At 35.0% G+C, this 18,092-nt stretch overlaps 1 protein-coding gene across 5 annotated transcripts in view; it reads left to right on the forward strand.

Annotated features, from left to right (window-relative positions):
* The window catches only part of SNX13 (sorting nexin 13), a 64,438-nt gene that overhangs the window by 36,166 nt on the left and 10,180 nt on the right, over positions 1–18,092 (forward strand). For 4 of the 5 annotated variants that reach the window (XM_056484165.1, XM_056484167.1, XM_056484168.1 and 1 more), the window contains exons 10-20: positions 2,022–2,160; positions 2,615–2,703; positions 3,362–3,461; positions 4,922–5,115; positions 6,131–6,235; positions 7,604–7,736; positions 8,468–8,505; positions 12,640–12,709; positions 13,921–14,093; positions 16,481–16,588; positions 17,331–17,441. In XM_056484165.1, coding sequence (XP_056340140.1) covers positions 2,022–2,160; positions 2,615–2,703; positions 3,362–3,461; positions 4,922–5,115; positions 6,131–6,235; positions 7,604–7,736; positions 8,468–8,505; positions 12,640–12,709; positions 13,921–14,093; positions 16,481–16,588; positions 17,331–17,441 — 1,260 coding nt within the window. The remainder of the gene's footprint in view (positions 1–2,021; positions 2,161–2,614; positions 2,704–3,361; positions 3,462–4,921; positions 5,116–6,130; positions 6,236–7,603; positions 7,737–8,467; positions 8,506–12,639; positions 12,710–13,920; positions 14,094–16,480; positions 16,589–17,330; positions 17,442–18,092) is intronic. The other variant, XM_056484166.1, reaches the window with a different exon arrangement.

Below are 18,092 nucleotides of genomic sequence, written 5' to 3' on the forward strand. Positions count from 1 at the left end.
CTGTTTGCAGTTTGGCCTTTCAAGCTTATGAGGCCTCAAGAATGAAAACTAAGAAACTTTTACTTTCTTCTAAGGAATTTCAGGGCACTTGTTTTAGAACTGTTTGTGTTAACCCTAAATAATTCAACTGAATGGGCAGAAACAATTGTTTAACTTTGATAACTCTCTAATGCATCTGTGAGAAGAGCTCTCAAACTTTTTGATGTATTTGATGTATTATATAGTAAAGCTAACAAAATAGAATATTTGTGCTTTAATTAACATTACTGGTTCTTTGCAAAGCAAGTTAAAACTTACTTTTATACATTATTATCTCTTATAGTTCATGAATCAAGTTTAATTTTTCCCCCCAACTTACCTCTTTTTATTCATATGTTTTAGTCTTAGAGTGTACATTCAAATTCTATGCTGAAAACACCCTTGCATTTCAAAGTTCTTATTATGTATGGAATTATGGAATGGCTTCAAGTGTATGTGTGCAATGTTTCCTTCACTCCAGCCTCCTCTATTTCATGTAAAAGTTTGCACATATTCTACAGGAACCTAGCTTTAGTAAGAAAAGATACTGCTCCTCTGGACCAGCATTTTCAATTTTCAATTCCCCTTTCCTCCTACGTGTGTTCTTTATTTGTATCTTGGCCTCATTCTTTATTTACTGAGCACTGCCCCTGGCTGCATCCAGAGATAGGATTCTGAGTTTTTTATAAAGCTTTCTGTTATGATAGTGATGTCCCAAATAACTAATTTTCAAAATTGCTTTCTGAGACGAAGAAGTAAATGTGCAAGGCAAAAGATAAGGAAAACATTGTATACAAGTCTTATGAAATGGAGATTGTTGCAGAAATTAAAGTCAGAAGTAGAGATGACTGAAATAAATCCTGTCTGCTTTTGGAACCTTTGACATAAAGTCAGACTTGAATGAAAAGATCAGTTTCTGGAAAAGAAAAGTTTAATTCCAGGTTTCTAGGCATACCACAGTCCAATACTGTTGCAATAAAATACAAAGCTTCAATATAAAATTAGAAGTTAATTCAAACTTTTCTCTTCACTGTGGAATGCACAAATTTACAAATATTTTAAGTTCAAGTATTGCTTGTACTATTACTTTTAAAAGCAGATTTCTAGGGAGATTTTTTCATTAACTTTGATGCTATCCAGTTTTCATTCTTTCTGCTTTGTGCAGCTCATGTCAGTGCACTTCCTCTACAGACCAAGTATTGCATTTCCATATCAAAGTGAGCATTTATAAGAGATGTGGGTGAAGTGACTTTTTAGCTTCAGATGGTAAAGACAGCATTAGAACTCAACCCTCAGCACCTGTGTGCACGTGTTGTAAAGCTGCCAGCCTTTCCCCGATCTCCATGCTGCATTCACAGCACAGTTTCCAGTGATCTTGGCAGCACAGCAGGCTTCCTTCACTTGCACAAATTCCTTTGAGTCCCTAGAGCAGGTTCACTCTCTGCCAATACTGGTAAAATAGTATATACTTAAATAGCCTAATTGTATTTGCCAGGGTATCTGAATTAGGGTTCCAGAGAGGAGTCACGTGCTTTTTTTTCCCCTCAGTAGGTAATGATTACATGTAGAATGTTTTAATTCATTTTGTTATTCTGTATCTTAAGGAGCCATTACTCTCAGAGCATGTGTGTACTTGCAGGGAATCTTGATAAAGCTGAACCTTTTCAGTGGTCTCACCATTTTCTACCTACTTAGCTAAGGAGATAATAGCAGAAGAAGGTGGAATGGATTTTAGAAATCTTCGGGTTGATGGACTTTCCATGTGTCTCTGTTGTACTTCTTGAAAACAGAAAGTGATGGTGTGAGATAAGTTTTAACTATGCATGCTTTTTCTGTCTTAGTCCGTATAAAATTTCAGAAATAAAAGGAAGATTTAAAAGTGTCAAAGAATTTTCAAAATGCCACTTTGCAGTGCTGAATCAAACTAATTCACTTGAAGAAAAACAATGTCTTGTACTTTTAGCTGTTTTGCATTACTTACACTGTAAAACTTTGTGTTTCAGATTCGTGATTCCAACTGTAACTATGAGGCCTTTATGAATATTATTAAATTAAGTGATAATATAGGAGAGTTGGAAGCAGTGAAAGATAAAGCAAGTGAAGAATTGCAATATCTTCGATCTCTAGATACAGCAGGAGATGGTTAGTGCTGCATTGTTTTGCAAAATATGAAATGCATTTACCAGCATGATCTCTGTTGAATGTTACAATAATTAAAAAATAAAAGCTCTGATGCAGCATAGTATAAAGTACTTTATTAAAAAAAAAAAAAAGTTGCATAAGAAGTGATAAAACTTGAGTTTTCATTTTCATAAGTGTTTTGTTGGTTGGTGTGTGTTTGGTTCCTTTTCATAAGTATGGAGAATTTGGTTAGCTAAGTGTATTTCTGTTAAATCAAAACTGCCTGGCTGGTGGTTCTGAATTTCACTAATATTTAAGATAATAATGGTAGTCAGTTGACTATTAATCTGAGAAAGGGAAGAGAAGAATGTTTCTTCTTGTTCACTTTCATTAGCAAGGTATTTAAATTGAAAAAAAACCCCCAATCTTTATTTAGTCATCTGCATTGCTTAATTGTCTTTGTCTTTGCTTTCAGATATCAACACTATTAAAAATCAAATAAACAGTTTATTATATGTTATTAAAGTATGTGATTCAAGAATTCAGAGGTTGCAGTCAGGAAAAGTAAGTGTTTTAAATTTTGTTATAGTTTCAAAAGAGCGAGGTTGCAAATGACTGACTAGTTGTTCATTTTGCTTGTTTTATAATTAAGGGATGATAGAGTTGGTACGTTTGGCTTTACTTAGCTTCTTGACTCTATTAATTTGGCCTAGATGTGGTTTCAAGATAATGTAATATTCTGCATGTATTGACTATTAAAATGATTAAGCATTCTATAGCTGGACCTGAAGGCATTGCTGTAATAGCAAGAAATGTCTTATAGGCAGAAGAAAATGTGACAGAGATGAATTTAAGTTATGATGACCTGCGGCCCATCAAATGCTGAAATTAATTCTTGTTAATTAATTTCCTGCTACTGTCACAGTTGATGAGGTATTTGGGGTTAATTTGACCAGTAGAATAAACATGAACAGCAGTATTAAAATCCAGCTTATCATGTGGTAGAATAGCTGCAGCCTGTTTTGAAGGTAAATAATTAAGAAAACATGACCTTCTAATCACGACCTTAATTTATTAGTGATTGTGAAAATAGCCAATAATTGAGATTCTGCTTTATTATATGTAATGTAATTTTTTAAATCTATTTGCTGTGTGATAAGTAGAAGTTTTAAAAGTTAATTGGAAAAAATAACCTATGAGCACACTGGGCTGTGTCTTACAGGAAATAGATACTGTGAAACTGGCAGCAAACTTTGGAAAACTTTGCACAGTCCCTCTGGACCATATTCTGGTAGACAATGTTGCACTACAGTTTTTTATGGGTAAGTGATAATTTGTCTAATCTGTTTTATTTATAAAGAATATGCTAACTCACAGGACTGGAATTGCTAAATGTCAGTACTAGGAATATCCATCAGTTTTGTTGGTGGTTATAGTCCTTTTAATGCAGTAGATTGAAACAGTCCAGGAAGTTCCTGGAGTGCATGGGAGGTACTTCCTGACATAGTTGGTGAGGCAGCCAACCTCGAAAGGCACTTTGCAGAGAGGGTGATGTGATATTTGGAGGCTGTCTTGGGCATAAAATGAGCAACCTCAGTCAGCTTTGCAGATGACACTTAAGTTGGGCAGGAGTGTTCATCTGCTGGAGAGCAGGAAGGCTCTCTAGAGGGAAGAAGGCTGGATTTATGGTCCAAGGTTATTTGTATGAGATTCAATGAAGCCAAGTGCCAGGTCCTGCAGTTGTGTCAACCTCAGGCAGTGCTGCAGGTTAGGGGCAGAGTGGCTGGAAAACTGCCTGGCAGAAAAGCACCTGGGGATGCTGATTGACAGCAGCTGGGCATGAGCCAGGAGTGAGTCCAGGTGACCAAGAAGGCCAGTGGTATCCTGGTTTGGATCAGCAATAGTGTGGCCAGCAGGATTAGGGCAGTGGTTAACCTCCTGTACTCAGCACTGATGAGGCCACACCTCAAATCCTTTGTTGAATTTTTGGGACCTTCACTGCAAGAAAGACATTGAGATGCTGGAACATGTCCAGAGAAGGGTACCAAAGCTGAGGAGAGGTCTGGAGCACAAGTTTTATATGGAGTGGTCCAGGGAACTGGAGTTGCTTAGGCTGGAGAAAAGGATGCTCTGGGGGGACATCATCACTTTCTACAACTACTTGAAAGGAAGCTGTAATGTAGTGAGGGCTGCTCTCTTCTCCTAAGAAGAAGGAAATTGCCTCCATATGTGCCAGATGAGTTTTACATTGGGTATTAGGCAATATTTCTTCATCAGAAGGGTGAAGCATTGGCTACCCATGGAATTGGTTGAGTTACCATACCTTGAGGTGTTTAAAAGACATTTAGATGTGGTTTTGTAGTGGACTTAAAAATGTTAGACTGGCAGTCTTGAATATCTTTTCCAATCTAAATGTTTGTATGATTCTCTGAATCTGTGTTTTAGAAATTCAGTTTGAACTTTGTCTCCATTTGTGTCATGCTGTACGAGCCCATTCACACAGTAACGATGGATTCACTTTTTACATGTGCATTTGAGGATTCAGTGCTTAATTCCTAGACTTTGCTCTCAGTTTTTTTTTTTACTGATTATCACCAATATGTATATATGTATACATATATATACACTTACATATCATGATATGTATATGGGTTTTTTTTATTGACTCTACAAGGTAAGCATTCCAGATGTATAACCAGATTCTGGTGACCCATATGTAGTCAACATCATAGAGAATTCTTATTCCAAGATGCAAACAGTAACTAAGATCTGTTTTCTGTAGATTACATGCAGCAAACTGGTGGCCAAGCACATCTGTTTTTCTGGATGACAGTGGAAGGATACAGGGTTACAGCACAGCAACAGCTGGAGGTACTTCAAAGCCGGCAGAAAGATGGAAAACATCAGACTAATCAGACCAAGGGTCTATTAAGAGCAGCTGCATTTGGAGTTTATGAGCAATATTTATCAGAAAAGGTAGGAATAACTTCTGCAATTTGGTGTTTATTCTTTGTACTGATACTGCTTTGATATGGTTATGGCTAAGTTAATATGAAATGGTTGTTATGTAGCACAAGTTGCTTACATGTTGACATTTAAGCTACTGCTTTTGTATCTTTTCTGTCTCATGTCAAGCAGTAAGGAAGTCTTCATCTTTTGTGTTCCCCCTCATTTAAAAAGGCTCATATTGCCACTGACTGCCCTGTCAGATGCACTGAATGTGTTCCTGAGAAGCTGACTTTCTAGAATACACAAACTAGAGATAATGTAAAGACAGAATGAAAAAGTGTCTCTCTGCCTATGCTATCTTTTTCTTTCCTTTTATTCTGCCCTCTGCCCTTGTCTGCCCCTTAAGAAGTGTTATTAAAAAGATGGAACTGAGTTTTTGTCCAAACTTGGATTAAGATTGGGTCTCTAATGAAATAGCTTCCTGTGCCTCTCTACAATCATCTGTGTAAATTGCTCCAGTATCACCATTGGGTATCTTTCAATAGGCAGCAAGGATTCCTCTGTGGTAGAAATTACTCATTAAGTTGTATTGACAAGCATCTTTGTTCTGAATTTGTGTGTGCATAAAATCACCTCTCAGTCGGAAATGGGCAGTTGACAGTCTGTTAGCCATTCCTCAGATGTTTCAGGACTTCATCCTGTTACTTTTTTATTGGCTTGTTCTTGATTTCTGAATTTAAATATTTTTCATAAATAAATAAAAACTGTTTATAAGTCTGAGTAAATCTGATTTAGCTACTGCTTCAAAATGTATGTATAAATTGTTTTTGATGCAATTCATAGTGTTTAATACTGAAACTTCCAAGTTTTAAAAGAAACTCTGAACTTAATTTTGGGGGTGGAGGGGATCTGACAGTTACAGAGATATTTGTGAAGAAGAAATTTAGTTTACTTAGTTGCAGAATTGCTTTGGATTTTTTTTGTTAAAGTAGAACATTTTTATTTTTATGCTGCAAAAAGTTGATTTAGATCTCTATTACAGGCATCTCCAAGAGTTAATATTGATGACAATTTAGTAGCAAAACTTGCAGAAACACTGAACCATGAGGATCCAACACCTGAAATCTTTGATGACATTCAGAGAAAGGTATACTCTATTTATCCTTTATTTCATAAGAACTGTTAATGCTATAGAGTATAAAGCATAATTACAGATGCTAAAAAAGAAGGAAGTCAAATATCTAAACCCTAAAACTTCTCTAAAATTCTCAGCTTTTTCTTTGCCATTTGTTAGCCCATGGATTTCAAAGCAGTAGACAGAAGGAGTAGGTGTCCTTCTTGTATGAATCTAAATATGAAACACAGTTTAGGATTATCATGTTTTTATTTGTGTTAATGCATCAATTTAAGAAAAATGTCATGAGTAGACTGATACATACAGTTTTTGTTCAGTTTTACTTCTCTTTTTCAAAGGTGAATGTAATGGTCCTACATTAAATCCTATAGTTGTTCCCAGAAATTAGTTTGGTCCATTTCTGTAGTGAAGCACTCAGAAGCAGCAAGTACTGTGTATTTACTACCTGCATATATAGACTCTATCACTCAAGTCTAATATATGTATTTAAAAAGGAAAAATGAATTATTAATATTCTGGGTAATAACTTACCCAGTCTGAAATGTTTTTATTTTAGATTGTTACTTTGACATTCTCATTCATGCTACAAATCAGTGATATGAGCTGTAGAATTTAGAATCACACTATTGTGCTTGGGACTCTCATTTAAGACTAATTAAGGACCTTGTGAAATCTGGGCTTCCTTGTGAATTCTGCTGAAGAACATAAATTTCTCATATGTTACAAAAGAATTGAGCTTCCTCAAACCTGGATGAATTGGGTTTTTTTTTCCTGTTCTTACTAGATGATAGTACTTGAACAGTGGTCCACGGGAAAAAATATCATTAAAATATTCTAGAGTTTACATGGGTATCCAAGCATTATGAATTAATTCCTGGACACTTGTGTGTATATGTATATATACTGTATAGGTTGTGATGGTAAATTGTTTGAGGTAGTGAGGTTAAATCTTTGTGAGATATGGCTATATTGTGTTGGCTAAACTGGAAATTGTCATAAAGGTCACTATGGTATCTTTCCTCCCCTTCTTTCCGTCTTCTCACCTCTTGCCCCAAGTGTTTGCAGGTCTACATTTATGGTTTATCCACAAGGAGGGACTGAGATAATCTTTTAGGAAATGGATAAAGACCAAATAGATTTATACTGCAATTGGAAGGGTTAAGAGTGGAGGACAGAAGCATTTACAGCTCTTGTGCTACTTCCCTTCCTAGATGTGCACATCTGACTAGTTAGATATTTTCTGATAACCTTTCCATTAAGAGTAAGTCAGAGACACATATGCACAGGTACTTCTTGTTCAAGTAAAATTTATGAACACTAGTCTGATTAGTTAAAAAATGCAGTAAGTATTTCTGAAGTTGGCATTTTCATTTCAACAAGGTGTATGAGTTGATGCTGCGAGATGAGAGGTTCTACCCTTCATTCAAGCAGAATGTGTTGTATGTGCGTATGTTAGCTGAGCTGGACATGCTGAAGGATCCCAGTTTCAGAGGATCAGATGATGGTGAAGGAGGTAAGCTCTGTATCTCTAAGGGGTATTTCCTGGGACCATTCTTTTCTCTGCTTTAAAATGAAAATTAAAAAATTATACACATTGTTTTTTAGGAAATTAAATCTTCCTGTAGTGTCTCTGATATTTAAGTTAATTTTCCTCCTTGTGCTTTTGTGTGTAAATTGTTCTGGGACTCACACAGGGTTTTCACTGTAGTAAGTTTATTAATCTTACATAAATTCTTGTCAGATCTTGGTAACTAGTTTGTTACTAAAATAAATATGTGATTCTTCCATTCTACTTTTTTCTTGAAAATATTTAAAACTCTTCAATATGTTGGATTTTAATACATAACTCTACTCCTCTCTGGAAATAGAACTTGAAAGTACATAGGAGATGTGGCTTTTTAAAGCAAATAAAATCACTGAGCTTGTTAACTGAAGTAAAAATCCAGTGGAAATTGTTTTCGCTGTTAAACTAGCTCTTAACAAAGCAGTACAATGTGGGGTTATAAACTTAAAAAAATGTTATCTGAAGAATTTGTTTAGAATCTTTATAAACTTACATTTCTCTGAATGTTTTTACTGGAAATTTGAAGCATTTGCATGTTGCATACAGTATTTTTCCCATTGCCACACTTCTCCTTCATTTTCCGTAATGTTTTGTGGATGCATTTTTATTTATGTGTAGCCCTACAGTGGGGGAAAATCTTCTAACCTGGTTTTTCCCTTCCTTTTCCTCACTGCTCCCAGAATCTTTTAATGGGTCTCCTACTGGCAGCATAAATCTGGTAAGTGCCTGGATTTTTTTAATTTTTTTTTTTTTTTTTGTCCTCAACAGTAGAGAAAATGAGATAAAATAGTTTAACTTAATGTATATTACAGGTTTTAACTTTACTGCAGTTGAATTTCTGAAAAAGTTTTTGAATCAAATTGAAATACACAAGTTATTAATTACTCCATAAAACTCCTTTTTGTATTTTCCCATGTTTATTTAAATCTTGCATTGTTTCTCACAGAAGCAGTTAATTTATGGAAAGCATACTTTCTTATCCCTATTTATTTGTCTTAAATAGATATAAATCTGGAGTTACATAATAGGTGAAAATAAATCCTTTGAAACAGAAATTTCAAAGGATTACATTCAAGTAGCCTGTAGCACTTAATTACTTTTTTTTTTGTTGATTTTTTTTTTTTCCTTAGGACTTGATTTGGAAACATTAAGGTATCTGGAGTTTATTCCAGCCTTGAGTCTTTGTTCTTTTAATCTGTCCAATTTCAAGTTCAATTTTTTTTTAAGTGATTCTTGACCTGTGTCTGTTTGTCAAAGCCTTTTCTTTGTTAAATTGCTGTACCTAAAGCAAAGATGCAAATAAAGTTATTTAAAAAGGAAAAATCATTAAAAGTTAGATATATATCCTCCCCATCTTTCTGCAGACAGTGAGCCACAAAGTATGTAAGATTCAGTTGGGCATATGAGACTGTTTCCAAACCTTTTAATTTTGTGAAGATTTACATAGAGATTTACAATCTGCAATTTCCTGGATTATGTGGTGCCTGAGCCCTTCTAGTTTATTCTTGGAAGGTGCTGGTCATGCTAGCATGCAAAGGAATGAGTGTTTTCTGAAGGAATACAAGTAACATTAATGTAAATGTGTTTCAGTGTGGGGGTTGGTTGTTTATGAGGTTTGGTTTTTTTTAGGTTTTGGATGCTTTTTTTAAATTAAACTGGGATTTTCTTTCCTGTCATTTTTGTGTTGTTGACATTTTGAAACTTAAAGAAAAGGGGAGCTGTTTAGCTGATACAATTTATGCAAACACCTGGTAGATGCAGAAGAAAAACTTGATTTAGCCATTTTTTTTCACAAGAGCCTTTTAACTGACTAATCTCTTTAAAAGATCCTTCAAATGTCTTTTAAGTACTCTTTCTAATGTTGTGAGATACCAGAGTTATGTTTTATGGATGAGGATTTGTCATTGAGGTGACTTATCTGGCTAGTGGTTATCTGCTGCTTAGTTTCAAGTGACTTTCCAAGCTAAGTTAGAAAGTTCTAAAGTCTTTACCAAGCACTGTTGCAGTGCAAATAGGTATTTGCATGGGAGCCTTCAAAGACTTGATTTTTGTTTTTATTGTGACAAGGGTATATATAGGATACTACATTTATTATTAAGAGTTAGGAACATTCTAGGAGAAATACATAAGTAAATTTTTCTTTATGCAGAGTTACTTTTACTTTTCTGTAGTCCATATTGTTCAGGATGTTCAGTGCTTTTACAGGTGTTTGAATACTGGTAGATTAGTTTTTGCTGGCTGAATTCCATGTCAAGAGTAAATTTCTGTTCACATAGTTTAGCTCCCTTGTGTTAGTCTGTTATATAAGAAAAATAGACCTTGGAAGGGTTACTTCAAAGGTCAGGGAATTTCTGTACTTGCAGCTAATGACAATGTATTAAATAAGATTGGGTTGTGATGTGATATTTTTAGGTTTTTAATTAACTTGTGTTCCTGTGAATATATCTAATGGCAGGGATATTAGCTCATATTAAATGTCTGTCTGTTGTGTTATCTGTTCAGGTTTCAGCCTTTTAATTTACTTGTATTAATAGTTACTGTGTAGTGCCTTGCCACAGCAGCTGAGTGTTTCCTAAAGTTTCTAATATAAAATAGATTGTCTGCAGTTCATACTTTCACTGGAAGAATTTGTAAGAGAGGCTCAAAACTGTTTTGAGGAGAAGTTGTTCTACAAAAATATCTTAATTTCTGCCTTTGATACATTAATCTACTATATTAAACCAGTGGTTCACATCTGGGGAGTATAAAATCACTGTTAATATTTATAGACTCTTGCAGATTTCCTCTAAAAGGTCCAAAATGAAAGCTTTGCATTGAGTAAATAGGAGGAGTTACACAGGTGTTCCAAGACCTTGAAGGGCAGCAGAAGTGGCTGGGTTGAACTTTTGGCAGTCATTCACATGTGAACCTGCACTCAGTATCACAAAGAAATCTGAATTCGAGTGACAGTGAAGGGAAGCAGGAAGAAAAGAAAGAATTATGCCTTTAAAAAATTTTAACAGTACCTTAATGCAGCAGGCAAAATATTTGAGCAGTTGACAGTTGTCTTCTAACATCACATCCCTTCCATATTATTGATAATCAGATCCTAGAGCTTTCAGAATATGAAGCATTTTATTCAAGCTTCCACAAATGTCTTCTGTTAGCCATTCTCAGGTGATGCTCTCTGCTCCTAAATTCAACACTGCACTATAGAGCAGCACATCTGACAGGGTCAAGGCTGTCCAAGGGACTTGCTCAAGAGTGGACTAAGTCCGTGTGCTGTGTTGAGCAATGACTGAGAACAAGCATAAAGATTAAAGGAACAGCCCACTTATGGTGCTACTTTACCAGAATAACTCTCCAGCATCCAGTAACTTATAGATTCTTGAGGTAAAGATGATGTCTGCTGTCAAAATATTTTTGCATAAATTCATCTGTTCTACCGTTCAACAGACATAAACTTCTAGCACTATAGCATGTAGTGGCAAAACAGATTTCCCCAGAAGGGCTTTTCTTTTTTCTACCTTTTCTCAGTCTGGACCTTAGTGGTATAAGTCTACAAGCATATCATTCAGGAGACTCCCTACTGCAATAACAGAAATGTTATTTCCCTTACCTTCAGTAGTAGACATTTAGGCAGAGACTGATTGAGGCGGTTAGGGCAGAAAAGAGCCATTTCTTTTAGAGAGCTAGAGGAGGAAGGGATGGAGGATTATGTTGGGATATTGTGGAGTTGATATTCAGATGAAGAAGGAGCAACAGCAGAGTCTTTAAATAATTCATGTTTAAGTCCACCCTATCTTTTGATTAATTGTTTTATGTTTAAGGAAACAGATTTAGAAAGTGAATTGATGTAGATAGAGTTTTTGATATGGGCTAACTGCTAACCAGTTACCTTATCATTGTGGGTAACTATGGGATAAGTCACTATTAAACTGGCTTGGTTAAATTATAAAGGATAGCAGATAGCTGTATTCATTCTGAATGTGTTTCTTTGGAGAATTTTAGAATTCTGGGGTAAAACTTATAAAATAACTGGGATCTCAGTGTCAGTGAATTCTACTTAGGTAGCTCCAACTCTTTTTTTTTTAACCTGGTAATTTAAGATTAGGATGCATAGTGGCCCATCCTCTATTTATTTCAGTTGCATATGCAAGTCTTTCAACACTCTTGAAGACCTTTATTATGTTAAATCTTAGTAATCACATGTGTTAATTTTAACTAAAAGCATCTCTAAACCCATTAGACTTCTTATGATCCTATTAATTATTAAATATGGAGACAGAGCATGTCTCAGCTGAGGATGTACCTGTTCATTTTTTTATGACAGAAGAATATTTCTGAGAAGAATGTTGGCTGGGGCTTTTTTAACATAAAGCAGAAAACCTTCCAGTTTCTACTGGTGTGTAACATTTGTGCCGTGTGTAAAGGCATTTGAATAAAAATAGAATGCTGTGAAGGTAAAAGCCAAAAGACGTGTTACACAATATCTGTATCTCCCCAGATGTTTGAGAGATTTTTTTCTGGTTTTGTTTTTTTTTTTTTCCAGTGCTCAGTAAAAGACCATTTTAGCTGTATTTCCATTACAGTTGGGATGAATTGAAGTGGCAAATATGTTAGATCAAATATGAGTGGTCACAAATCTATTTGTGAAATGATGGGGGAATGAAAGGTCCTATGTGCAAAAGAATGGATTTCGTAATGAGGTAGTACAAGCACCTGCATTGTTACAGTGCACTAAACTCTTAGTATACTGAACTGAAAGTTTGAGAATTAAATAGATTAATCAAAACATGTCTCAAATACAATGGATTTCTGATCTTATTATTTTTTCCCATTTTTTCTCCTACATTATCTCCCCACCCTGCAGTCCTTAGATGACCTTTCAAATGTCCCTTCTGATGAGACAGTTCAGCTCCATGCATACATCTCAGATACTGGTAAGTGAATTTCTTACGATGTCTGCTTACTTTTTTCCCACCATTTATTTTGATTTTTGTAATACTATAGGCCCTTGAAATCCTGATTGTCTCATTTTTTGGCCTCATAAAACATCTGAATTCATATTTTCCATTAAGTCCTTTTGGAAATCTTTACAGTATTTGTTCTATAAGTCACAGATTATATATCTGTTCTTAAAAAGTGATTTAATTTTTATTACTTCTGGTATTATTATTATTATTATTACTGCTTCTATCTGGAGAATCATTCATTAAACTTACTATTGAGTAGGATTTATTTTAGCAATTATTTAAAGAAATTCTGAAATCCATCTCTCTTTCTAGTCACAGAATTATAATTCTTGACTGTTTCATTCTCTTAGTATAATATTTTTCCCTTATTCCTTCTACTTTCTTACTGACTTAGTTTAAGGAAGTGACTTATGTCCTTACTGTGGTAGCATTTTTGGTTATCTTTTAAAAACTTTAGTAAGAAAGAAATTGTTTTTCTTTATTACATGAGATATTTAACAGAGATCAAAAAGATGTTTGCTTCTATTTCAGAGAGCTATATTCTTTTCATCTTTGAATTGACTTTTCCATGCAGTGTGTATGTGCACATGCAGAGAATGCATTATATATATGTACACACGTCTGTATGTGTAGTTGACTAAAATAGCATGGGGAGTTTTTTTTATCTGAGTGTTAATAGCAAACTGCTGAGTTAATAACAAACTGCTGATGCCAATAACAAAACTGAATTCTTGCAGCTTGCAATCACTGTCTTGTATTTATAGGCTTTTTTGATGGGCAGACTTTTGCAATGTGATTAGACTACTTTGCACACTGGAATTTCTTCTGGTTTCACAGTTGTCTTTCACCCCCATCTTGAGTTCTTTAAGTTTAAATATTTTTTTAAAAAATCTATTTACTATTTAAAAGTTTAAAAGTTTTCTGTTTGTTTATGTTTTGCATGTCATTGAAACCTGTGTACCTTTAAAGCTGCTTAATCTCTATTTAAGTTTATGTAGTAGGTTTTGGAGGGTATCATACAGAGTTTAAGTTAAAGGGATAGTTTTGTCTTCTGCTTGCATGTCCATTTTTGTCTTTCAAGCCTGTCATTCCAGACATTTCTTCACTTCACATTTGTGTCCTTTCGTCTTCCTTCTTTCTGTTTGTTCCTTTTTTGTTTTTGTTCTGAAAACCACTAGTCTATGCTGACTCTGACCCATATGCTGTGGCAGGAGTGTGTAATGACCACGGCAAGACGTACGCCCTGTACGCCATCACCGTCCACCGGCGGAACGCAAACAGCGAGGAGATGTGGAAGACGTATCGGCGCTACAGTGACTTCCATGACTTCCACATGAGGATCACTGAGCAGGTAACCCACCCCATGAAAACCTCTGTAGATGCACATGTCTGTAGTTTAATAACCAATGATTGTATGATTGCTCTATGGAAAAGAAATTGAAGTTAGAAACCCCCCTCTTCCCATGCTGCTTAATTTTGCTTTAAATCTTTGTGTGGAAGTGCTGTTTGTCTCAGAGAGAGTTAGTTATATTTGTCACAAAGATTAAGAAACAAAAGCTGAGGTTGGGAAATAGGTATTTAGGTTTTAAGTGAATATTAAGAATTGGCAGGGTCCCAAAAGGGAGAGCTGGTAGCACTTCACTATACTGCTAGCAATCTGCCTTTTACTGCTGTACTTGTATTCTCAGACTCTTATGCCTCCTAAAATGAAAGAAGGAAGAAATAGAGAGTTGTAATTCACCAGCTGGTACTAAGTGGAACCTACATGAAAAAAGGACAAAAACACAGTTCTTTTAAAAAGGGGCTGAAGTGCTTTTAAACCAAGCCTTTGGAGAAGTCAGATTTGACTGCATAACCTTTGAACTAGTCAGAAGTGTTCGTTTATATCCCTTTACTCTGTTATTGAGAGTTATAGAGAACAAATTCTGTGCAGTAAAGTTAGCATTTTAAAGTTACAGCAGTAATAAAAATTGAAAAAGCTTTACTAAAAAAGCGAACATTGAATATTTAGATTAATTATAAATGAAGCCCAACTTTCCTATGAATTTCTGATGATCTTAGTGTGCTATCTGTAGATTTGATATACCACCTTTGGTACTCCTTCAAATTGATTTTTTAAAATTATTTCAGTGTTGTGAAGAATCCTGAATCTTAGAGTGGATTACCATTCTGCTGATATGGGACAGTCATTTAAAACTAACATAACTTTAAATGAGTAGAAATGAATGGCAAAAGCAAAGATGTTCGAAATATGCAAGCTCAACATTTCTGGTTGTTAAGTCTGATTGAACTTACAGAGACTAGAAGTGTTACCCCAGAGCACTAAGACTGCAAAAAGTAGGCAGATTTCTGTGATTTGCTGTGGCATCTCAGATATTCCTAACAGTTTTGCTTTGTCTTGACAATGAAACAGACATTGTTACTGTCTTGTGTGCTTATCTTAGACATTTTTACTGACATGTTAAGGGTAAAAGTTAGAATCATTGATTTAAAATTAATAAGAAAGGCAGGGACTGTTTTTCAGAGAAAATAGGTAGTTGACCCAAAATGGAATTTAAGTTAGCTGTTGAAAGTGTCTGAATTTTTTTCCTTTAGAGCACTGAATAGATTCACACCACTTCCTTTAGTCAATCATGTAATAAATACCATTTGAAGTAGATACCTATATTTAAAATAGAGGCTGTTAGTTGCTTACATTGCTTCTGCTTAGATATAAGAGTCCAAATGAAAACTAGACCATCTTCTGTTCAGTTATTTTCTCATATGACCTACTTGCTTGCAAGGGAATGGAATTTGTAAAGAGCTGTTCTTTGGCGCTTCCTACAAACCATAAATTTTATATGAGCTTCGTGGCCTTCCAGAGGTTAATGATGCAGGAAGAGATCTTGCAAGGACTGAATGGAAAACATATCTTAAAATCTCTAATGTTGTGGTCTTTTCTAGAGGAAAAGGATACAACATGATACCAGATTGTTTCTCTCTTAACCACCTTAAGGATATTATTTACAGGAAGTCTGGATTCTGTATAGGGATAGTCCTGATTCTTCAAGTTCTGTTCTTGTTACTTTTTAATTTTTTGTACATTTTACCAAATATATTCAGCCTTAATAAGTGTTAGGGCCTCTTCTTTCTCTTCTGCTTCCTGGGATTGCCATTCTTTCTGGAAAACTAGATCAGAATACATGTTGACCAGTGCCAATCACTGTCATTACCTGGAGAAAAGGCACAGATCGTGATATACAGAGCATGTTGTGATAACCTGTGTGTAAACTGGGTGCTGCCATCTCTCCAGGGAGAAAAACTTAATTATTTCCTTAATAGGCTTGATCAAGATAGGAAAGGAAAGGGATTTTAGAAAGATTTACAAGTTCTCTTGAAAATCTTTATATGTAGTCTCATAATCCTAGTAATTTCATTCCAAATAATAATGATAAGTTTTGAGCCTAAGCCTTTTGCACACTCTATTGGTTTGTATTTCAAAAGTGTATTTCAAAGGAGAATTTCACAAGAAATTAAATTTTACCCCTGATCCCTAGCTTCTTGGGAATTTTCATGCATTTGTTCTTGACAGCATACCTCTCACTTTGGCTTCTCTGAGGATTCTGAGTTCCAGGCATGATGCAGTATTCTTTTTGTCAGGTGTTAGATGATATATAAGAATAGGTGAATAAAATGTCCTTATATGAATACTTGAAACTCTTGAAAACGGAACAAAAAATCTTCTCTTTTTTTTTCTAGTTTGAAAACCTTGCAAATATACTAAAACTTCCTGGCAAAAAAACATTCAACAATATGGACAGAGAGTTTTTGGAAAAGAGGAAGAAAGATTTAAATGCTTATTTGCAGGTAAGCTGCTATTGTATTTTTTCAGCTCTGTACTTGGATTTATTTTTTGGAGGTAGCTTGCCTTTGTGGTTTCTTCCTTTGTGGAAAAAAAAAAAAAAAAAAAAAAGCCTGTTGTAGTTGTTACACAATACTAAATAATATACCATAAAAATTGGTACTATAAGTTTGCATTTTCTTTGATGTTTTTGTTTATTCTCAGCCAGTTCTGTCACAGCTTTGCTGAACTGATTAGGTTCCAGGTTTGTTGGTTTTGAGCTTTATGCCTTTGACCTTCTCCTGCTGACATCTTTGTGGTCACTTTCTCTTGTCCTACTGCTAAAGATGTCCATGGCACCCACTCCATCAGTGTAGCAAACCACACAGTTCCTGTGTTCAGATAGGGCCTGTATCAGCCCCCCCGCCAAAAATTTCCATTGTCTTCCTTCATGGGGACTTTCTGGTCACATAAAACTAAAATATGTTGACCAAGTCACTGGACATGTAAACAGTAAATAATGAAGATGAGTAAAACACTGTGAAATGACAGTTTGATAATAAAGCTGTGTATTTTTCTTTGAGATGCTATGATAACCATAGTGCTTAAAATCATGGTAATTACTAAGAAGCCTACTGTTTCCATCTTGAGACTAGTATAATGTTGGAATAAAATTCATGAATGAAAAAATACATTGCTAGATGTGATGCCTTTGATTGTATCTTGTTCATTATGTATTGAAATAACTTTAAAAATTATTTTACTCAGCTCTTGTTAAATCCTGAAATGATGAAAGCTTCTCCAGCTTTAGCCCATTATGTGTATGATTTCCTGGAGAATAAAGCCTACAGCAAAGGGAAGGGAGATTTTGCACGGAAGGTAAGAATATTTTATATAGTCAAGGGAACTTTAGAGAATTCATTCATGCAATGATTGCATTAAACAGACATGTTGAACTCATATTAAAGAGCTATATAGCACTTGGAAAGCAGCTTGCAGGTGAATTGCTTTAAAACTTTCAGTGGCAAAGTATCTGAGGACATACAGAACCAAAAAATTACTATTTTTATAATAGGTAAATCTGTTTGTATGACAAGAAATAAAGTTTTGAAATTGGACACAGTGAATTGCACTGAGGCTACTACTCTAAAAGTGTGTTTGTTGCAAGTTGCTTTCTGTCAGACATCTGTGATTTTTTTTTTCATGGTCTTATTCCTTCTGATTTCTCTTTTCAGTTCTTTACACTGTATTTGCTGCTACCATGCTTTCCACTCTTCAGCCCAAAACACGATATGCATTTCCCTTCAAAAGCATCTCCTATGTATTTAGATGTAACCATCACTGGTCAATTTCAGAGCTCTGGGCTCTGCATCCTTTTTGTTAAGCCACCAGAGCTGCCTTCAGACAAGTGGTTCTTTGTTCAGTTGACTGGTTTGTTTGACCATCTACTTTGCAAATGTAGCTGTTTGTAAAATTGAAGTGATTTAGATATAAAAAGAAACTCCATTGTCACCTCAAGTTACTGTCCTG

Source organism: Oenanthe melanoleuca, chromosome 2 (genome assembly GCF_029582105.1).
Source record: "Oenanthe melanoleuca isolate GR-GAL-2019-014 chromosome 2, OMel1.0, whole genome shotgun sequence".
Classification (NCBI taxonomy): Eukaryota; Metazoa; Chordata; class Aves; order Passeriformes; family Muscicapidae; genus Oenanthe; species Oenanthe melanoleuca.